The sequence below is a fragment of the Lycorma delicatula genome, chromosome 8 (genome assembly GCF_047948215.1).
Source record: "Lycorma delicatula isolate Av1 chromosome 8, ASM4794821v1, whole genome shotgun sequence".
In the NCBI taxonomy this organism is placed as follows: domain Eukaryota; kingdom Metazoa; phylum Arthropoda; class Insecta; order Hemiptera; family Fulgoridae; genus Lycorma; species Lycorma delicatula.
This window is the reverse complement of record NC_134462.1, coordinates 43,528,977-43,554,025: the sequence shown is the minus strand read 5'-3', so window position 1 is coordinate 43,554,025 and position 25,049 is coordinate 43,528,977. Positions and strand designations below refer to the sequence as shown.

The 25,049-nt window shown below is 29.0% G+C and overlaps 1 protein-coding gene across 1 annotated transcript in view; it reads left to right on the top strand.

The window, feature by feature from the left end:
- mfr (ferlin family C2 domain-containing myoferlin misfire) overlaps positions 1–25,049 on the top strand; it is a 77,952-nt gene that overhangs the window by 14,557 nt on the left and 38,346 nt on the right. Inside the window, exons 6-11 of the mRNA XM_075373624.1 lie at positions 2,736–2,942; positions 5,361–5,444; positions 17,767–17,892; positions 18,959–19,233; positions 20,232–20,399; positions 22,353–22,492. Coding sequence (XP_075229739.1) covers positions 2,736–2,942; positions 5,361–5,444; positions 17,767–17,892; positions 18,959–19,233; positions 20,232–20,399; positions 22,353–22,492 — 1,000 coding nt within the window. The remainder of the gene's footprint in view (positions 1–2,735; positions 2,943–5,360; positions 5,445–17,766; positions 17,893–18,958; positions 19,234–20,231; positions 20,400–22,352; positions 22,493–25,049) is intronic.

Here is a 25,049-nt window from a genome sequence, read left to right as displayed (position 1 = left end):
TTATTATGTTTTGGTAATTGGTTTTGTCTAAACACCTATTATTTTGTATTTCTTAATTTCCAGTATTTCTAAATTTGTATGAATATCGGATATTGAATGTGTATTATTAATAAGATGATCAGAAACATTAGAGAAATCCAATTTTCTACTTTTATAATAACTAAAGTGTTCATCGAATCTAGTTTTAAAGTAGTATCATATTAATTTTCAGTTATTATATGTTTTGTGATGTTTATTTCATTTAACTTTTTGAACAGTATTGACTCTGGACATGACTTCTCGAACGTTATAGAAATTACAAAAATAATGAATTAGGTTTATCCAATACGGCAGGCTATCTAATAAACAATAAACATCCTATTTCTGATATTAACACAAATTTAGAAATGTTATAAATTTATAAAGGTGTGTGTGTATATAAATACACACAAAAATTCTATTTGATAAACCATCAGAGAGTGTTTGAGGGAAACAGTATTATACAAATTGCCATAGATAGCAGTCATCATGTAATAAATTAATATGAAATTTTCATTGTGCAATAATTAAATTATTTTAATCATGACTGAAGATGCAAATCTTGTGAAAGTACTTTTTGGTAAAATTAAGATAAACTGTGTCTTATCTCAATATTCTATGTAGGTGATTTTTATTTTAATCGAATTTAATACAAAAATATATATATATATATATTTCTAAAGTCAATTCCTTTGGGAATCATATTTCTCTGTACTATACAAATTGTATTTATCTGAACAACATAAGCACAGAATTCATAAATAAAATAAAGTAGGATGGCACTTCTATTATTCATGCAAGTGCACTTTCACGAATTACTCCCATCATCAGTTGCTCCTCATAACTTTTTACAAGTATTCGTATTAAATTACATATTAAAATCACAATTAAAATTGAAATTAAAAATATTTTATATTATATTTAAGATCTAAAATTTTAAAATTTCTTCTTCCAAATTGAAATCAAAATCAAAAATAAAAATTTTAAATTGAAAGTAAAATTAAAAATTAAGAACTGTGAAGTCATTTACTAAAATTAAATTAAAAATAAATAATTTAACAAAATAGAAATCCATGTGGACTAGCTAGCCAAAATTATGTGACTGTACAGAATTGAAGTATCATAAATTATCAGTGCCTTAACACTGCTATCTACAGCAGCTTTTATGATTGTGTCATTCTCATACTCTATATGTAGGTTGATCAAATTAAATTTACTTTTATATATATACACACGTTTCTAAAATGTCTAAACTATTATTTGTATTAATATTGTATTTCTAAATTTGTATGAATATCGGATATTGAATGTATGTTATTAATAAGATGATCAGAAACATTAAAGAAATCCAATTTTCTACTTTTATAATAACTAAAGTGTTCATCGAATCTAGTTTTAAACTTTTGTTAAGTACTGGAAGAAGAGATTTTAAGAATTTTTAAATTTTAAATCTTAAGTATAATGTAAAATGATTTTTAATTGTAATTTTAAAATGTAATTATATACAAATATTTGTAAAAAAGTTATGTGGAGCAACTTTTAATGCGACTAATTCGTAAAAACGCTTTTACATGCATAATGGAATAAGTGTCATCCTACTTTATTTTATTTATTAATTCTATACTTAGTTTGATCAGATAAATAGAATATATATATATATACATACACATATGAGGTGTGACTATTAAATAACGAGAGTAATATATTTTATTTTAAATTTATACATATTTGGTTATCACCTTCAACATACACCCTTCCCTTCCTCTACTCCTACAACACTTCATGTGAATTTTCCATTGTTCGAAACAGTGCTGGAAGTCTTCTTCTGTGAGCTCTTTCATGACGTGTGCCACTTTTTTTCTTTCACAGCTTCAGCGGTCTGAAATCTTGTCCCTTTTGATGCAGATTTGACCTGGGAAACAGATAAAAGTCACATGGAGTCAGGTCAGGTGAATAAGGCAGATGGTCTAACACTGGGATATTATACTTGCCTAGAAACATCTTGACAGACAATGCAGTATGAGCCGGTGCATTGTCCTGATGAAGAACCCATGACTTTCACAATTTGGGTTGTTTTTTCTTATTTTTTCACGGAGTTGAGCAAGAACCTCAAGGTCCTTGCTCAATATTAATAATATAAATTAATATTGATTAATAGTTTGACCTTCAGGAACCCAGTGAAGGTACACAATCACATGAATATAAAAAAAACAATCATCATCTTCAACATCTAGGCCATCTTGGAAACGCTTAAACCACTCAAAAACCCATGCACGTGTTAAACATTCATTGCCATATTCTTTTTTTAATAAAAGATAAGTTTCAGTAGCGGTTTTTCCAAGTTTCGTATGAAATTTCACGACAATTCTTTGCTCTAATAAAACACTTATTATTTTTTCAGTAAAACAAATAAAAGACGTTATCCTAATGAAGGCCACAACCGGGCTAATATGTCTACAGAAACTGGAATGGCAATAGTTGAAAGAAAAAGCTTCACGCTACACAGCTGTCGGTTGTATGAATTTGGTGCATGCACAGTTCTTCTGTAGCAGCATTAGTCTTGTTATTTAATAGCCACACCTAGTATAAAATATATATATTAATTTAAGAACCCCTTTTTTATTTCATTATTCTTATAAATTAAGTAAAATTACAGTATAGTTTTAAGTTTACTTTAATTTCAGATTATGAAGTATTTGTTGGTTTATTGTTTACAGTGTTTAAAGGAAAGTTTAATTCGTATTTTGATAGCTGTTAATTCCCCTTTAAAATTTATTTTTAAATTAAAATCCTCCAATTATGATAAATTGGACTCTGATATGTTGATTGAATCAGAAGAAATGAGGGCAGTTGAAGCAAGGTCATATGATTATAGAAAGAAACATTTTGATTGGTGGACAAAATACTGCGCATCAAAAAATCAGGTAGTATTGATTAAGATTCGTTTTTATTTTTTCTCTAAACATGCTATTTTGATTGGTTCCATTGTAAAATAAGTTTCATAAAAATACTCTTCAGATTTTTGTGTTTTTTTTTTTATGTATGAATATACATTTCTATTTTTACTTTTACCTTTAAGAGAAGTAAAGTGAATTATTTAGTTGAGTAGGCTTTACCAGCTTTACCAAGCTTTACCAGATAGGGTTGTTTTGCAACCCTCAGAAAGGAATTGTTTCCATTCAAGCCTGAAAGAAGTCTATCCCATCAATCTCCCTTAAAAAAGCATCCTGGATGCTGTCAGTATACTACTTAACATTAAGCCAATGGACTGGCTGACCTAAACTTTGGTATCGTTCAATATAAATAAATATTTAATTGAGACCATTGCTTAATTAATTAGATGGATCATATTAGAAATGGTGGTTGAGTTTCAATTAACCAGACATCTCACGAATGGTCAACCTGATACTGTACAAGACTGCACTTCATTTACATTCATACGTGTCATCCTCTGAAGTAATACTGTTTGGTGGTTCTGGAAGCTAAACAGAAAAAAGAAAGTAGAAACTTCTTAGCATTGTTGGGTAGGATCTATGAAAACTGATAAAACTTTGATCAGAACAGGATAATTATATAAAATTAATTAGATGGAAAAATAAGGAAATAATAAATGAAGTATTAATAGTACAGGTAGGTGAAGATTAATATATGAAAGTTGTGTTGAATAAACAGTTTTGAAGGTATTTAAGTATTAAATCTAAGTGTTTCAGTATATATTACTTATAAAATGAAAATGTAGCTAGTCAAGATTTTTAAAAACTATTATTTAAAAACTTCAGGCCAGTATTGATCTTTTTTAAAAAGAAATTGGTTGGAAGATCTTTTAAAATAGTTACTACAAATATTCAAAATAATTTCATATCTAGAAGTAAATATTATTATTTTTTCCAAGAGTAAACTACTGTTGTGCTATGTTTGTTTGCATTTATAGCTTATTAATGATTATAAATGCATAAAAATATTACACTTTTTAATATAGTAAATATAAGAATCATTATGTAAAGCATCAAAAAGTGATCTTAACAGCTATTTCTATATTTGTATAATCAGATGTATTGGACCATTTCTGTAACCATATGAATTGTAGTTTAATTGTCAAAACTTCATAAATTCTTGCACAGGACCAAAAATTATTGTCTTACCAAGATGGAAGTCAGCAATGCTGTTGTAAATTTCAATACTTACTTTTTGAACACTTGAATTAATTTCATTTGGTTCCCACTAAGTCCACGAAAAGACAAGATCCAATGAATTTATTCTGATTAGAAATTTGAGCTGTAAACTTGTACAGCAAAGAAAATGTATCAAATGAATTGCCAAGTAGCCTGCTTTACCAATTGCACTATTTGCTATGAATTTCTAATTGTAAATTGGAAAGCTCATGTGTTCTTAGAGATATCAAACATATCTGCACACTTAACTTTTGTTACAATAACACTTAGCACACTCATAACTTGCAAATTGCATTCAAGATCTTACATGAACAGTAAAAATTTACAAACTCACTAAATTTGACAAAAGTAACATATTAAAAGAATAAATGCAATGTGAACTTATATATTATTTAAATACTTTAAAAAATTTTCTAATATTTTTATGATACGGCTCATTAATTTGATACCACCAATAACACAACAAAATAACAAACGCAACAGTTAGCTACCAAAGGTCCTCTGAAGAACAACTAAGTTGTTTATAATGTTTAATCATTTAAAAAAAAACATTTTTCAGCTGTCTATGTATTTTGTTATTATAAACTAAACCATATTTACTTCATTGAGGTCTTTTCTTGTCAGAACATTTTTAATGACTTTTATCTTCATCTTCGTTCACATCAGCGCTACTGTTTTGCATTGTGGTTTCAGCTTAAGTTATTGCCAACCATTTTATCTAGCTCTAAAAAATACATGTATTTGAAAAAGTGTGTCCAATTATCTTATAATGTTTTGTATTTCATCACAAGAACATCTTATTTATATTAAGATCATTTCAATTTAAAAAAAAAAATATAGCTGCAGATGCACAAAGGAAATATTCTGCCTGAAATTAAGTGAGAGGTCATTGATTAGAGGTAGCATTTAACAATTTTTCAGTTTTTGTTTAATGAATATTTTTAAGGTTAGAAAACCATAGTTGTAAAATTAAGTATTGCAGAATGTTTTAGAAAGTGGGCATTCCTACTTCTCTTGAAGTACTGTCCGATTTGTACCGAGAAATTTGTGTAACTGCAGTATGTACTTGAAAACAAACAAATGTTTCAAATGTGTTTCTAGTTTATAAGAAAATTCTATAAATAATGTTATTTTGAATGATTTTTAAATAATTATTGGTTTTCATTACAGATTTTTTCTCCAAATAATGAAACTTGTCATATGATTTCAGAAACAATTAAAGGTATTGTTTCTCAGAGAGAAACAACTTTTGAGGTAAATTATTTTTTTTTTGTCTAGTACAGTCTAAATAATGCCTATAACTAGTAATAAACTCTTTATTCTTGCCTGGTTAGCATTAGAGTGGTGCAAGATTTTTTTTTAGTAACTGGGCTGACAATCATTATGAGAGAATGTATCAAAGAGATTGTTAAAAAATTAGTTAATGTATTTTTTTTTTTTTTAATTTCAATTATTTACTAAATTTCAGCAAGCCTATAAAGTTTGGGTAAATATAAATAATTGTTAATATATTGTTGTTTTCTCTAAATAAATAAATATGGAATTATACAGCCTTTTTCATATATTGAAATTTATATAAGTGCATGTAGTTTTGCTATTATTTATGAAATTATGTGATAAAAAAAGTTGTACAATGCTGATTTTTTTTGTCATCTTGTGCTGAAAGATGTTTGTGTTTAAATTGCAGTATATTCTAATAAATTAATGGTCTTGAATGTAATTATGAAAACAGAAAAGGAATTAATAAAATTTCAAAATATTATGTAATGGAAAATTGAATTTTCCATTACGTACATATCTATATATTGGAAATTTAAACAATTTTAAATACAACACAATTTAATATTTTGTTTTCATTTGTTCAGTTTATGTTATTGTCCATAAACTGAACTCATCTATATTTGTAAAGGTAGAGACATTTTTCTTCATTTAGCTAATCTCATGTTAAGAATTTTTAAAAAAAGTAATGGGCATCTTATTTTTGTAGTATTTTTTAATACCTTTTTCTTGGTGCTATCGTTTGAAATTGCTAAAATAAATATCCAAACTATGTGTGATAAATATAAGTTTGAATTGTATCATTTTAACTCCCAAATCAAAGATAAAAGTGACATTATCTGAATTTTACCCTCGGATCAAAGAAAAGTATTTTCTGTTTGTCAATTAATACTTTCACCTGCTTTAATATGAGTGGCATTCAACAATAATAATGTTATTTTGGAATGTGTTTTATCATTATTTAGGTATGTTTTAGTAATTATAATCTGAAAACTACAATGATGTTAGTAGAATGCTATAGGGTCACTAGTAAGAAAAATCTAGTTTTAAGAGGAAGAAATCAAACTAAATAATGAATAATAAAATCATCTTTGTTGCTTTTGACTAATGGATAATCAGATAAATTGGAAAATATAAATACTGTGAAAAATGTTCCTTTATATGTTGGTGCATATACAGTGTGTCCCATAATGATGGGATACATTTTATTTGTAATCTGGAGGGACATGAGTAATCTTATATACTTGTATGTTACTATTCTTGAAAACAAATGCATGTGAGTTTTTTGTCATTATTTGTTGCAAGTTTCTAGACCTTGATAATGTCGTGGACCTCAAGGGAAATTGTGTATGTTTTAGAGGTGTACTTGGCTTCTCAAGACTCGATCATTGCAGCACAAAGGAAATTCAGATAACACAGAAAGTGATCCTCCTTGCATTTAGGAACTTTTGAGAAACAGGAAATGCTATCAAAAAGACGTCCCCTGGACGGCCTCAACAGTCTTCCCGAGACACAAGTCAACATAGCCAGGACTAAGCCAGGAAAAGAACATTTCACTAGATTCAGTTCAAACTTCAGTGAGGAGAATGTTGAAATGTTCTCCTATATACATCAAATACAGTTTTCCCATGAGCCAAGTAATGCTGATTATGCTGAAGGTTACTACTGTTAATGGCTCAAGAACTTATTAGAAGCAACATTGGTATTTTAGGTTAAGTGTTTTTCACAGATGAAACGTGGTTTCACCTTGGTGGGTATATTAATAGTTAGAAATTACAGATCTGGAGTACTGAAAACCTGCACATTTTCTTTGAATCTCCCTTACACGCACAAAAAGTAGGCGTATCTGTGCAGTTTCAAGGTGACGAATAATAGGACCCTTGTTTTATTTAAAACTATGGATGCTGCCATCTATTACTGGACGGAAACCAATGTATGGGCTACTTGTACTTACTCTGGAGGGCGGAAACCCATATATGGGTCTGTGAATGTGACCAGCTATTTATCTTCATGTAGTTACATACAAATTCCAAGAGATGGCAGATGTTCTTTCAATCATTTTGAGATGGGAATTCCTGATACAACATGATTGGGAACCATTTTATTTCAGTTATCAGATGAGTTCATTATGACCGTTTTTCATCTATTTTTAATTAATTTGTTTACAAACCGTTCCTTCCAAAACTTCATTTTCGGCTTGCTTCATTTGAATTCAAACAAAATTTTTAAGACAAAAATTCACAAGGAAATGATAAAAATATTTATATTATTATTATAATAAAACCATATTATATTATTCCCTGCATAGGTGCACTACTTCTTCAAAATTTCTGTTTTTATATTACCATCAACGTTACTACTGTTACTATTATTATTCAGCGTCTTTTACATGAAAAGAACTCAACGGAAAACATAACCAAATTCATCACCTCTATAGGTGATGAATTTGGTTGATGAATGAAATCATCATTAGGTGGATGAATTTGGCACTAGAATTTGCAAACTATTTTGTAAATTCTAGTGCACTCACTGAGATTTTGCCATTTTCACAAAAGGTTATTCTCACGAGATAATTAAACAGTGTTCCTTAACCAGATTGGTAGCAGAATTCAGAAAAACACAATGTAAATGTTGTTTTTATACATGAATGCATGTTTTAAGTATTTAAATAGTTTTTGCATGATTGTTTTTTGAAAATGTCTTTCGCCTACAGCCATAGAACATCGCCACTTGCGAAGGGTTAAAAAATTATGCAACAATTCATTGCCTTACTGCAAGAGGATGAGTGTGACTGCTGGTTGCAACAGGACAGTGACACTTACCGTACATCTTGCACTACTAATGCAGTAACATTACCAATGCCGTTCAGGAAGTAGACAGGGTACAGCTAACAAGAGTAGCCAGGAATGTGGTTAGACATGTTGACAAGTGCAAAGAAGTGGGTGGACATTATTTTCAACACCTTCTGTAAATTATTATATTAGTGTTAGGCAATAAACTATTATTTATAGACTAAACTACACTGTGGTGGGCCTCTTTAAGTTGAACATGTATATCAAACATTTTTAAACCTTACTTTTCATCATACAGACTAATTTTATGATGATTTCTTTTTATTGTGTATGAAATTCCTTGGTGATTCTGTATACATTTTTCCATATCATTATTTCATGGTTGGAAATTTTTTTTAATGGAAAGTGTTAGCTATAGAAATTATTTATTTTTCAATTTTTATCCACATCATTACTTAGTATTGGATTATTATTGCATAATTATGTACAATTTTATGTCACTATTTTCATTTATTATTAGAAAAGTAGATAGAAAACTTGGATAAAAAAACAAAACATTCCCATATTCCAGAGCCTGTGCTTGTTGTTACTAGTCTTTTTATATCATCTTTCTACATTTTTCCTTATTTTTATTAAGATATAAGTTTCTCACCTTTGCATTTCTTGTGCATGACTTTTTATATGAATAGTTTTTTTAAAGATCTATTTATGCTATAAAAAAATTAAAACTTAGAAGTGTAAGGTAAAATAAAATTAAATAATAATGTAAACAAACAAAATATTGCTAGATTAGTGTTGTAAGTAAAGCTTGGTAAATATGTTGAATGTAAAAAGTAATTATTAATTAAGAAATGGAAAGAAAGCAGAAAATGAAGCTTCATAATGGGCAGAGATAAATAGTAGTAAAAGCATTTGATTAAACAAAAACACAATATCCTAAAAATAGTTTAGGAGGTTGCTGATTATAATAATGACAGAATATATCAAGCAAAATATTCCTTCATCCAGTAAAAATATTTTGCAATTAGTAAATTCAGACGGAAATGATCCAGATCCCAAAATTAGAACACTAATGTTCTTCATAACCTTTTGTAGAACAGAAAGTCATTAACACATGGTGAATAATTATCTGAGAAAAACAAAAGATTAAAGAAAGAATAAAAAAAGATATATGTGATAAAAATTGGGGAAATATAGGACATGTTATATTTTATGAATGGAGAGATTAAACAAAGAATTAACTACTGAATCGGAAGTGGTTGTCAGTTGGTCTCAAAAATCCTAGCCAAAGAGGTCCCGGAATTTTTATTATTAATGTGGATTGAAAAGCAAGGTTTATAAACACTGTGTTATTAAAGTTTCATGATATGAAAAGAATTGAATTGCTAATTCTGACAATAAAACTCTGTTTCCTATACTTCTATTGGCTGGCATCTTCATAAATGCTGTAGCATTTACATTCGTAAAACTTGATTTTAAAGACAAATTTTAATTGTAAGATTTTATCTAACAAAATGAACTTTAACTAACCGTAATAAGTTCTACAAGGGTGTATTACAATTTACAATAAATGACTCCTCTGACCATATACCTGTGTTTTGCTACATTGAATATTATAATAATACAGCTGCCCCAACAATGTTGTAAAACCAATGCTTTTTAAGCTTTGCTAACAATATAGTTGGGTCTGATTTGTTCATATAACTTAAAAATCTCCAAGGAATTCTAATCTTGATTTTATCTCTTGTATTATTTTATGCGCGTGCATGCACACACACACACACACACACACATATCTTTATTATTCATTTTTACCAAGTCCAGTTTATAATTTTTACCTAACAAAAATATACAATAATTGATTTACATTTTCTAGAAACTGTGTAAAAATGTATAATGTTTTTTGACTGTATAAATCATATATCGATGTATAAGTTTAATAATTGTAAGTGTAATATTTGTAGGTAACCTGACACAAAACGCCAGTTGCTCCAGAAAATAGCATAGCCATTCAGTCAACAACATTATGTACCATACTTTTGAAAGGTAATCTCCATACCTTTTGAAAGGTATCTTGTACCAGACTTTTGAAAGGGGGAGTGAAGTGGTTTCCCATTTACTTCTTCCCTGAGCCAAAAATACTATTGTATATGATTGTGTCAACCCCATCAAAGTACTGGTGATAATCTGCCCACAAATGACATCTTCATTTTGATTATCTTAGGGACTGGTTGCAAAGTGATTGTCATTACTATGATGGAAAGCAGCTCTTGATCAGTACCAATTACTGGCTGCATCCTAACCATAGACATATTATTTTAATTAACTTCTTCAGTTGCAAAATGTACCCCAAATTTGTAATTTTTTTATGAAAAGTATTGTAACTTAGGTAATTGTTTTTCCAAAAGTTGTTGGCATTATTTAAAAGTAATAATTAAATAAATGCTGATTAACTTTATTACCTAAGGAACTAAAATAAAAAAAAACATGCTTGGCAGACAGATATTTACTAGTAAAACAAATAATATGTAAAACATTAAATATTAAATAAGAGTACAACATAAAACATGATAATGTAAATAAAGTTGTATTTATTTTTTAGCCGTAATTATCACTGCCCCTAGAGTGGCATTCATTGTTTGGTCATAGTGCTTCATTCTCTGCCTTCAGTTACGCTTGTAATATGCAACATTTTTCTTAAAACTAATACTGAACTGTGTTTTTTCTTCAAATTTTTTCCATGCAGTCAAGAACAATTTTGTAAGTTTTAAAGAAGAGTGTGTTTAATTTTGCTGGACAAAATTGAGGACATGTTTCTAAAAATAAAACTGTGCTTCATACTTCTGACCTAAGTGACTTAGGTGAGAAGATATCCTGAGACTACAGTTAATTTTTTATGATTGAAGAAATTACAACTGTATTGCAGTGTTTGCTTTTAGGGATTTTTTTCTGTATCCTCTGATCATTTGCACATCCTTTAAACGCATATATGTCTTGTTGCGTAGATTTCATAACGGATCTGGTTCTCTACTTTGTCATGAATTCAGCTGTTATTCATCTACTTTATTGTGCACTTATATAATTAGATCACTTGTCATACAATCAATCTTACATTCTTTCATATTTTAATGTTTTATATATAATTTCTTTTACTAGTAAATATATATTTCTTTTAAATATGTATTTCTTAAATATATATATTATTTCTTTAAAATATGTCTATGCATGATTTTTGTCTCAGTTTTTTAGATAATAAAGTGAATCAGCATCTACTAAATGATCACTTTTTAATAATATCAATTTTTGATACAATAATTTCCAAAGTTGCAATACTTTGAAAACTTATTTTTATTTTAGTTTACTGATCTCCATGGCAGAGTGGTAGCATCTTAGCTTTTCATCCAGAGGTCCCAGGTTCGAATCCTGGTCAGACATGGCAATTTTCATATGCTACAAAATTCCATTTCCATATTCCATGCATAAGCTTTAAGCTTATACGATGATATTATCAAAAATAAAGAATTGCTTTTTTGTTAAGAATTAGGTAAGATAGAAATTTTCAACCATTAGCAGTTATTTGCTGCCTTTCATAACCAGTAGTTATTTTTCACAGCTATACTGCATTAACAGCATAGTTATTAGGCATATTGAAGTTAATAATTTGATAATATTGTGTTGAAATTTTAATTTGAAGTCACGTTGCAGTACTTGGCAAATTTATTGTTCTTTACTGAATGTTCTTGTTTAGTCATAAATTTATCATGCCAGTCTCTTGCCATTTTAAAATTATCATTCTGTTAAAATTTGTTGGTTACCTCTATTATCTTTAGCTAAACATTTTTTCTTATGACTAGAAGTATTTTTAATCATGTCCTATCACAGACATAATTATCATCAAAAAAACACCCCGTGTCTAGTACTCTATTGGACTTTATAATTGCTTTAGAAGAAAATATTATTTAGTGATCCTTGCATCATTGATAAATATTTCTCTTATTGTAAACTAGCTCCCCATCGCAGCTTTTCCTGCGATGGTTACTTGCGTTTCCCCGTAATTGTCACTTCTTTTATTTTATGTTCTTTACTCAAGCAACTGAAGTTAGATGCAGCCAGTCAAACTACAATTACAATGGCAGTGGCTGTATTTTTGAGTCATAGCGCCATATACCTCCGCACCCCTTAAAAAATCAGAACTAAAAAAGCTCTAAAATAATTTTTAAATATTTATCTGAAGAGTATTTGCAAGCCAAAATCTACTGAATATGTAGTTTACTATAGTCGGGATTGGGATAATTTTCAATCATTGTTCAAAATTTTTTTTACCTTCATCCCCTTTCAAGGTTGAATTTCCAAAATCTATAAATTGGTTTATTGACATGAAGATTACATTTGCCAAAAATCAGGTTGATTTCTTCATTTGTTGGCAAGAAATTAAAAAAATAAACAGGGCTTAAAATAAAATAAAATCCATTTAACACTTTTAATCTCTGAATTTCAAAAAATGTACAAATCAATTTTTAGGTATATTAAGGTTACACACATCAAAGGTTAAGTTGATATCTACGTCTGTTACCCAAAATAAAAAATAATTTCATTGTTACTCCATTTTAATCCATTAACTTGTAATTTTAAAGTGTATTTCTTAGTATGCACTTACATCGTGAGGAGAAAGTGTGCAAATTTTCATTAATTTATCGTCAGTAGTTTTTGCTGGGCATTGATCATTCACAACATGTTATTTTATATAAAAATAAAATATATAAAATAGCATCCCCCGTCTTGGCTTAGCTCGAGATTATAATATTGCCAACCCATTTTCTAACAGTATTAAATTGATAGAACTTCCAGGTATATGATATTTTTTGTGGCATTTTGATTTTCTGGTAGCAAAATGTATTGACTTTCCGAATTACCAGTTCTGGAAAGTCCAGAGCTGGAAAACCTGCAGGATTAAGAGAATTAAAAAATCCTGGAGGATAGTGGACTACATCTACAGTATTGATTACAGAATCTACAGATCGATATTCTTTGCTTTGCCCGTCAATGTTTTCTAAAATCATGTTATTAATTTCAAATGCAGAAATATTTCAAGGATTTATGATAAGATCTTTTGCAAAGCCACTCGTACAGTTTTTGTAAAAGCTTACTAATTTCTGGATAAATATTGGAAATGAGATCATCCATTATATGCTCAACAGTACCAATATCTTCATCAACAGAAATATAACCATCTTTGTGAGGAAAAGTCCCATTTCCAGTATTTAGTAGTTGTAAGGGAAAGTTAGCATTGCCATCCCCAAGATGAACTCTCATATTAGTTCTTAATAGAGAGGACAAAGTTCCATAAGGGTGATGATTTAAGGCTTGCCTGAACAACATCAGCCCTAGTTTCTCTCATGATGACAGGCAGTGTTTGCCAAAAATCTCCAGCAAACATAAAAGCTATACCACCCATTAATTTATGGGTGGTATCGAACCCTTCTAATATCTCGAAGGGTTCGATCAATGGCTTCAATATGAACCCAATGACTCATTGTGTATTTATCCCATACTATAAGTTTAGCATGTTGCAAAGTTTGTCCAAGTGGACCATTTTTATGAATAGAACAAACAGATTCTTGCCCACATGCAACATTTAACAGCAACTTAAAAATGGAATGTGCAGTTCTCCCACCATTTATAAGTGTAGCAGCTATTCCTAATGATGCTACACTGATTGCAGCATTTTTAATTGAGCGAGAAGCAGATTATTAAGAAAGTTTTCCCAGTGCCTCTAGGAGCACCTAAGAAAAAATCTTTGGGTTGTTGCTAACAACATTGCCATTTATATAATCATATGCCTGACTTTGATCTGGTACCAATTTAGGAAGATTAATACAAATTCTTTCCGTTCATTGACATTGAAAGAAAGTCTGAACATTGTATCATAAGCATTAATAGCTTCTTGATTATCATGTGTTTGTGTTGGTAAACCAAAATTGCATAAGTATTTCTCACTTAACGTAATGACAATATCTTCAATCTCAATGATACCTGTATTCAATATTTCAACTGAAATTGTAATCTCAGCATTATTGATTTGACATTGAATTTTATATAAAATATCTTTACAAAAATATTTTTGGAACATTTCCCACAATACATCCAGTTGGGCAGGATGACAAAAACTAATATAATTGCAGATATTTCTCTCAATTTAGGCAAAGTTTGACAGCTAGAAGCATCAGCAAGCATATCTTTCCAGTGATTATCATTTTCCAATAAGCCAAGTGCAGCACAAGCAGCTTTATATGTTTGGTGTAGCACACCATCAACAGTTTTCAAATAATCAAAAGATGTAGTCCTTTAACATTATGCAATAACATACGCAGATGAAAGCATTCACCTTGGTTTGGGTGAATTGTATATACTCTACCCAGAGCAGCATCCTTTTTGATTTCAGGAAATCCCTTGATGTCAGTTCTGTGCTTTTTTCTGCTAAATTTGTTACTGTTGTAGATATAGTATCTAGGAACTTCAGGATATAACAGTGTCTTAGTGAAGGCATCGGACTGACAACAAAGCTCAAAAAAATCAATAAGAGTCTTCTTGGACTTTCAAGGACTCAATGGAGATTTTGTTCAGTGAAATAAATATGTTGATAGTTTTCTAACTGAACAATAGTGGGATAATGTAGATGTATTGGAAAGTCAAAAAATTGCCAATCAGCCTCAGATGTACATATATATCTATCATTAATGTACTGATTCAATTCATCTCTGATCTTCAACCAGAAAAGCTGCTTGATCCAAATCTTTGGTAATATATTTGCCGATAAATCGAATCATTTGCATAGAGTTGCAAAATTCAACATTTATGTGGGCATTTAAGTATTGTGACAATAGTGGATAATGTGAGACATTCCATTTATTATCAATATCAATTATGTTACCATGCGTGTTTAAAGTTGTTGTATAATCTCCGTCCTCTGGGCTTCTCCGGAGATAAGTTGGGTAACTGTAATTTGCAGTTTGAGTGTTGCAAGTATACATTCAAGGATACTTTTTAGAACATTTTCCATTTATCATGCATGGTGATGACCTATTTATATCACCATATGGTCTGTGACACATATGTTTACAAACAATATCATATAATAATGAGTCAACACTTTTATCAGGAAGTTCAGTAGATAGATAAGATCAGTTTCATCAAGTCGTATTTTGTTACTAACCATACCAATCTGTGACAATGAGGTAAGCCACGTTTTGCCACTCAACACTTAGCGCATAGCAGTTGACTGAACCAAATATTTATTTTTTGTTAATAAGGTCTAGGAGTTTTTTCATTTTCAAATGGGAAACTCTGGATAAAATATTATGTCTATCAGTAGATTTTTGACCAGTGAATAGTTTGTTTTTTATTTCTGCCCATTCAGGATTGCATATAAGAGTTATAAATAAATCAGGACACCCATGTTTACGCACATATGTCACAGCATCTTGAGATTTTTCATGCATATACCATGGTGAACCATTGAAAGATGAGGGAAGTATGACACTGACCCATGTTGTTAGCATTAACATTGGTGTCTTGTTGCACAGTATCTTGAACATGAATGTAGTCGTCAGCACATCATTTTTTTTTTGTTATTACAAATAAAGGCTAATCTTTCAATTATCATTTTGGTCATCATGTCAAAACAGTATTGATTAAATAAGTTTCTGTAATCTAAAAAATTGTCAATGTTATCTCAAACCTTAATTTGATAAGCATAAAATTGCATGCAGGAAACTTTTATTTTGTTCATTATTATTTAGCAGAATAGTTAGATAATAACCATCTTCACTCTTGAAAAACATGAGGGGATACTGTAAAGGATCATAAGAGTGATGAAGCTCAGACACGTTACATTTGATTGTCACGACAACATAAGATTGTATTTCTAGGTTCTTTATCTTCACTGACCAGTAAAACAGCAACTTCATTAGTAGCTGAAGCATTATAGCGACCCCTATGCTGATTAACAGGTACATGATGAGCATGAATTATTAATTTAAAATCTTCTGTGTAAAAAAAGTTAAAATCTTCTGCATCAAATGTGTGTTGTCTATATTGCATTTAAACTCTCTGATCAAATTATTATGTTCCAGAAAAAGTTGCTGGATTCCTGTTATTAATCCTGTTATTAATCCTGTTATTAATTCCTGTTATTAATTCCTTATTATTAATAAGTGCTGTTATTAAGTACGAAGAGAAGTTTGATCAGCATGAGAAAGGAAGTAAATTTGTGATCAATACTAGGTGCTGGCAATAAACTTCCTATGTGATGGTAAACTAGACCTTGAATTTTAAGCGTAAACATAAAAGTCCCTTCTACAATTTCTTTAGCACTGAAAAAAGTCATCTAAATTAAAGTATTGCATTTTCCAGCATTTTCAAGAAAATTTTCTGACAAAGGATTAGACCCTAAAACTAAACTGTTGATTGGTTCTGGTAGCTCATTAAGTGTTGGAAGTAAAACTTTCCCACCAGAACACATGTCAGGTGCTTCATCTTTGAATTCAATTTGTAAATCTTACTATTAATATAATCCGAATGAGGATCATATTCAAATCCGAACTTAAAAGGCTTTCCTGTATTGTATAGAATCGTGAAATAGATCCTCATACTCTTCCATAGTCTCATGTAAATGCAGTGTAGACATTCACCTCGCATCTGTAGATTTTCTTCCATTTCAGCATGATCTTAAAAAAGGAACTTGACAAATACTGCCAAAATAGATATATAAAATAAATATGAATAATCAAATATTTATAGCTGAACAAATACTGCCAAAATCATTCTCAATAAAAATGATGGTGTATGGGTTGGTTTGTTTGTTTGTTGTATGTGCTTACATTTTTATTTTAGCCGCTGTCGGTGCAGAGCAGACCAGTAGTAGTGTACCGGGCAGCTGCATGTAGCTCCAGGTGGATGCACACGGCTCCCTCTACACCAATAGTAAAGCTCTACTTTACGCTCTCTCCCACTAGCAGCAGCCCATTGTCAATTAATTTACAGATTATTTAATTTAATTTCTAAGAATGGGTTATTTTTATTTATGTATTATTATTATTTACTAATTCTATTCATTTAATTGTATTAATAAAAGAAAGGGACTATTAATTAATATTTAGCAGTAAGAAAAAAAGGATTCTTTATTTAGTGTGAGAGAGCCATTGCACATGACTCCATCCATGACTCTCTTCTACTAAATACAGTCCTTTGTCATTTAATTTAATTTCTAAGCGTAGATTATTTTAATTTATATTTTGTATCTATATTTTTATTTATTTAGTTTTATAATTAATAATCAAATTTATCTCTCAACAAAAATTGCCAAAATAGATAGATAAATAAATAAATAGATTTGAATAATCAAATATTTATCCCTATCACAGAGCCAATATATCATATTAGAAATAAAGATTAGTCTGTAATAAAACTTTATTAAATAAATAGCCAGTAATTGTTTGTTGGCATAGTTTTATAGAGACGAGTTGGAGGCTCAGCCACAATTCAGTAATTTCACAGATTGGTGTGGTACTTTTCCTATTTCACAGAAAAAACAAGAAACTCGTGATAGCAAATCCATTATTTGTTATGTTAAGGTAAGTCTAAGAAATTATTAATTGAATTTTTTTTTTACTGTATTTTTCTTTTTGTAATCTTCTCCCTAAAACTACTAATGCCAAAGAATAATAGTTTGTCATTATAGTATAAAATTTAATTGTAGTTAACTAGCATTTTTAAAACTGCATTTATTTGTCTGAAACATCTTTCATACACATCATATAACATCTTTCATCTTTTGTTCCCTACATTAAAAAAATGGATAACAGACTTTATTTCCCAATTAGCATGTTCCCTGATTAATTCTTCAGGCTTTTAAAAACACAGAATAAAACGTTAACACAGTTTGACCTTTGAATAGTGGTGTTAGTAGTAGTTAAAACATGGGTCCTGGACAAGAAGGTAAACTAATCTTGATCAGAGGTGAACCCTCTGTGATTTGATTGTCTTTCCTCTTTCCTTAATTCCTTCCTGATATTCCTTTTTCCTAATATGAGTGCCATGGAAATTGGGTCAGCTACCAACCTTGGCATCAAGCATGTTACACTGGTCGCTGGTATAGCAGTCTATTATTTTTTTTGTTGAATCTGTCACTAGTCTGACAGATTCACAGAATGCACATGTGGAATTCTCCAAGGACAGTTTCCTAACCAAGGATTGTACAAAAATCATAGTGGTTTAGGATCATACTGGATTAAATCCGACTTCTTATTCATCATAAAATCCAATTTAATCTAATTAATTAGTGAAGAAGACTAAACATGAGAGAAATTACCTTGCATAAATAAAATAATCACAGTTCTGCTGCAAGGAGATTTACCAATAGTTTTGTATGAAGTATATTTCTAAAAACTCAAATCACTGTTTATAGCAAGAAGATTGATAATGGAAAATAAAGGAAATTAACAAGTGAACTATTTGTTATCCTTTAAATTCAAATTGCTTTAAAAGTGGAAATAAAATTGGAGAAAGAATGATGATACCTTCTAGAGACAAGAGTGTTTTGAGGGAAAGAAAGCCAAAAAATATTTAAAAAATAAAGTTAAGGAATTTTTTTATGCTGATTTTTTTTTTAACATTTGATCTATTTTGTCTTTCCTTTAGGCAGCTGTTGTTTTATATAGAAAGCCTTTAGATACTGATATCCTTTCAAGAAAAGGAATAGTAGTTGATGATATTAATGGAGTCCTTAAAAGTGATATGCCTCCAAATGATCCAGTCAAAGTTTTAGTACGATTATATGTTATACAAGGATTTGAAATTCATCCTCCCGTTAACTTAAATAAACCTAATGCTTTTTTAGTTGTTTCAACTCCATTGCAAACATTTGGTAATTCATCAACTCATATTAGACAAGAAGCCAATCCTTGTTTTGGAAGGTTAGTATTTAATTTTTTTTTTCTTTTTTGTGTTGAGAACAATCACATTAATACATTTTTAAGATCATTTATTTATTCATTTTTAAGGATATATTTATTTTTTTAGGTCATGAAGTGAATGTGGAAGTTTGCAGTCTAATTAATTGCAAACTAATTTTATGATGTTGCTTCAAAAATTTGGATTTTTAAAACAATTAGATTTCATGCATCTATGCAATCATCAACTTAAATACTCATCTAAATGTATTCCTAACTTCAGTTATTGTTTAAAACATAATGTGCACTAGAATTATGTACTATCCCAACTCTGTGGCATGAGTGGTATCATCCTTTCATCAACGATGAGGAGGTTCTGGGTTTGATTCCTGGTCAGGCAAGGCATTTTTTCATATGCTACAAAATTCATTTCCATATCCTATGCACAAGCTTCAAGCTTATGTGGCAATATCAAGAAAAAAAAATAGATATATGTTTATGGCTAGTTCATTTCTTGCAGTAGCATTAAAGCTAATGTAGGTTATTACATTAGATAAAATATGCCTAAAAAAATGAATATCTCAATCATTTAAACATTTAGCAGACTTAAGTCATTAAATACCAAACGCTTTAGTAAAATTATCCTACTAACAAATAAATTTAGAATTTTCAGTGTTGTAGTGATTAACTTACAGGTAATGTCAATTGATCATGATTTAGAATTATCATTTTTTTAAATAATAGTTCCTAGTTAGTATTTGTCATCAACATAATTTTTATTTTGTTAATTATTATTATTTTTTTATTTACTTATTTGTTTTTTATTCTAGTGGTGAAGATTGTTAAATAATTGAAGTGGCAGTCATACCTTAAAGATTTTCAATTTTTTTTTTTGTAATTTGTTTTTGGGTGCTCTATTATTTTCCAGTTTATTACAGTAATGTATTAATGTATTTTCCTAAATTAATTTTATTTAAAATAACTTAATTTTTTCTGTTATTAAATTAATAAAAATATAGGAGTTTTGAATTAGAATTAGAATTTCCTGTTGAATATGAGCTAACTGTAACAGTTATGAATTATGACACAGTCAGAGCAAATGAATTAATTGGATTTACTAAAATTGATCTTGAGAATCGATTTTATTCAAAACATAGAGCAAGGTGTGGACTTCAAACAAGATATGAAACGTAAGTTGTAAATATACTAGTAAAATTTATTATAATTATTTAATAATGATGCTCCTTTCTATTTAATTTTTATAATATTATATTTAAAAAAATCATTAAGTATGGCGTAGTGACTGTAATCTGCCTTCCAGTCATTTAAAATTATTACTGCTGGTATCGAAATAGTGGAAATTAAAAACTAATGCTCATCTCAGTTTATTTAAAGGCCAATATAATTTAAACTTCAAATTAAATTTATGATTTCTTAAACCTGAAAGTATCATTGTCAGACTTCAGTTTTTCATTTTTGTATTTATAGTATTTATTACTTTATAATTTTATATAAAATTTATATCTGATATTAAATTTTTTTAACTCCTGTTATTTTATATAGAACTGTTGTACATTCTATGTGTATAGTTTTTATTTAAGAATTTTAAAATGTAAATTTATTTATTATAATATTTTTATTTAATTCTAAATATTAAATTATTTAAATAAATTTATGGTAGATGTTATTTACAGCTTTGTTGAATTTAATTCTTTAATTATTTATTTTTACCATTAATGTAGTGAAAGGTTCTATCATGTTACTGTAAAGGATATTTTTTGGTTATATAGATGCATTGATCCATTATTTTTTTTGTTTTTTAATAGTTTATTTATATTCACATCAAAAATTAGTCATTAGTGACTTATCAATGTAATGTAATTGTACGATAAATGTGTAATCTTGAACAAACTCAGACTGACCATTCCTGAGACGTGTGGTTAATTGAAACCCAACCACCGAAGAACACCAGTATCCATGATCTAGTGTTCAGTTCCGAATAAAAGCAACTAATTTTATTAGGTTATTGTTTAGTATTGGTTTTCTAATACAGATCAAAAAAATAAGTAGCATTATTTATCTTTACTGCTTGTTTGCCTTTGAAAAAAGTTTTTAGTTTTTCTAATTATTAGATCATGTTCAAGATTGATTTTTTTATTTATTAATTCTAAAATGTCATCTATGTGCCTGACTTAGGTTTATTTGACTATTTATAATGTAAGAAATTCTTGTCTTCATTTGTTTTAAGAATACTTCTGATAATATGCTGTTTAAAAAACCCATTATTAATCCTTCCTATAGATAGTATATCTTTAAATATAGAATAATTTTGAACTAAACAGAGATTTAATAAATGTTATTTTTTTATTTATAATATATTAAATATTATAATGTGTTAGGATAGTATTTTCATATACATTTCTTTTATGTTGAATGAAATAATGTCATAATTATATTTGTTTCAATTTTTTTTAAAGTCTATTCTGTTAAATATATTAGTGTGTTTTTTGGGTTTAAATTATTTTTTAAACATGTTCGTGAGAACTTTGAAAATTTGTACACTGGTAGATTTGTATAATTTATCACAAAACCTGAACTGGCAAACCTTTTTTGTCATTGAAAAAAAAAACTGAAAATATGGGAGCTATGTAGAAAAAAAATTGAAAGCTATAAAAAAGTAACTTGAATAATACTCTACTACTATGAGAATGCTTTGCCGTGGGGTGTTTAACAGAAAGAGCTCTTTGGGATTGGTTTGTTTTGTTTGGAGTCATTCTATTATTAGACTATTGCTTTCAATATACTTTTTTTAATGATGCCTTCTTTGCTGTAAATTTGATCAGAAGTGCTCAGAGCGCTTCTGATCAAATTCACAGAATTAGCACAGATTCAGTATCTGTGCTAAGAATGAGGGACCTGTAACATATTATGTCTACATGTAAATTATTATTTTTGATATGCAAAAATAATCACACAGGTGGCTGTATTTTTAGTGTTTCACTGTACTGTTGACTACTTAAAGAGCTGTTTAATGTCTAAAAAAAAATACATTGCTATGTTAATTGTAAATAACAATTCATGAATTTAGTTGAATTTCTGTTAATTGTAATCTTAATAATCCATTTAAAGTTATTATTTTCTAGTCATGGTTATAATCAGTGGCGTGATCAAAGGACACCAAGTGAAATATTGAAAATATTATGTGATGAAAATAACCTACCTGAGCCCAGATACTTTCTTAATTGTGTCTCTGTCGGAGGGTGTAATTTTTATGGCTCATCTGGTAAGATTTTCTTGCAGTGTAATAGATGATTAATGTGGCTGTTGATTTATTAATTAAAATTGACAGAATATTATTATACATGTTCTAGATCATGATTAAATTTTATAAGAAAATAACCTTCAGCAATTGTTCTCTAAATCACAGAGTTATATAATTTCTCTCCTTTCATGGGATGATATTTTTATTTAGAGTGCAAGCTAGTACTGGTTTTGGTAGATATACTGATTTCTGTACTACAAGTATTCACCAAAACAAATAATACAGAATGCTGTATGTTTGTATCTGCCCTTCTATGATGTTTAAAATATACAATTTCTTTATTTTTGTTATTACCACTTTGTTATAAAAATGTAGTATTTAAATAAATAATCACTTAAGTGGAAATAAAAAAAAAAAATTAGTCATAAATTATAAAACTAATATAGTAATACTCTATAGTTTTGTTACTTTGTACATACAATTTAAATTATATTTTAATTTTATAGATTGAATTAACACACCTACTGCAGTTGCTTTTCGTTCTATAATTTCTTTAGATTCCATAAAAAACTACCAGCTTGAGCTCTCTTGTCATTCAAATCAATTGAATAAATAAAATTACAAAAATAATAAACTAAAATTTACATTAAAATAAAATAAAATAATATTTAATAAATTTAAAAAAATTCTATTTAATAATAATGGGCTTCTTATGGGGACTGCATGTGAGGCTGGAGTGGTGGAGGTGAGCGATCACCTTGTGTGAGGCTAAACCAATCATCACCATCAACTGGTAACAAACAGGGTGCCTCTGGGGGCGCTGTTTTGGGATAATACTCTTATAATATCTCTGCAAAAAATTGTCCGATTTTCAAAATTCAAACAGGGTATTTGTTAGTAGGTTGAAAGCTAACTTTTGCATGCATGAGGTACACTCTCAGATCTAACAGATCACAGTTATTCAGAAATTTCACTTGAGCTCAGTGAGCTGCAACAAACTGTAACAGTTTGACAAACTCTATAACACTTTGTAGAGTTTGATGACAGTATGATTAGAGGTAATTCTGTCAGCATCAGAGTGAGTATGATTGAGCTCACTATTGTCGAATTTAATGGTTTAGAGGTACAGGGCAAAGGAGAACAGAGTATGCTGCCACTTATATTGTGCTGGGCTGTGACGGTGCATAAACTACAAGCGACTACCCTAGATAGAGCTGTTGTAGATTTGAGCACTCATCTTTGCCAAGGGTGAGGCCTACGTAGCACTAAGTCATACGAGACAATTGGAGAGTTTAGCCATAAGTTGTTTGGATCCCAGAAAATTGCTGTATGATCCGCATGATAAAAACTCTGTTGAGGACCTCAACTGCTTGGTAAATCTATAAGTTTAGATTGGTATATGCTAATTAAATAAATAAATAGAAATGTTTACAGTTTTTTCATTTGGGTCAGTATGTTAAATACATTTTATCCATACGTTTTCGAATTGTCAATTTTTCTCAGTGATCACTAAATTGTATTATATAATAAAAACAATTAAAAAAATATGCAACTGCCAAAAAATAAAATAAATTGAACTAAAAAACAATAAATTGAAGTAAAAAAAGAAATCAAGGAATGGAATAAACATTGTTTTGTAGTATTTAATTAAATAAAATAATGGGTGACCAATCAATGTAAAGACAGTTTTAATTTGTAAAAGTATATTGTTCTTGTTTTAGAAATAGCAGACATTTAAGGTTGTCTAATGATTATGTTCTCACTAGGTCTTACATCAATAAGAAAATTTTTAAATGCAGTCAGAAGTCTCTTTAATGTAGGACAATTACTACTATTAATAGTAGTAATTTAAAGACCCCAAATTACTACTATTAATAGTAATAATTGCCCTATATTAAAGAGCCCCCCCCCCCCGACTGCATTTAAAAATTTTTGTTGAAGGACAAAATTTTCTTATCGATGTTAAGACCTGGTGAAAATTTAATCATAGACAACCTTAAATGCCTGCTATTTCTAAAACATGTAAAATACATTTAAAGAGATTAAAATGTCTGAAAGTTGATTGATAAACTATTATTTTATTTAATTAAATACTGCATAATGATGTTTAGTCCTCTTTTCTATTCCTCGAGTTCTTTTTGTAGTTTATTGTCGTTTTTTTAGTTCAATTTATTTATTTACTTTTATCCTTTGGCAGTCATCTTTTAATTTTTATTATTGTTTTTTATTATTTAATACTTTTTTTAAAATATTTATAATTTATAATTGTTTTATCTTGAAATTATACTAGCCCATTGCAAATTAAAGTCAATCTTAAGTTTGGCAGCTATTTTTGATCAGTCATTCTGAGCAATAGTCACTATGAAACTGTTGATACAATACATCTATCGTATCAATAGTTTGATTATTGCTTGCCCAGTTAAGAATTTTTAATTTTATTTGTTTCCACTGAGGATTAAAGTGTAATACCTTACATACTCTTTTAGTGTGAAAGGTTGATTAAACTCTCATCCTAAATTTAGTATTTTCAAGTGGTTTACAGATTTTGCCGTGTCCTTACCAATCAACTAGAATTTAA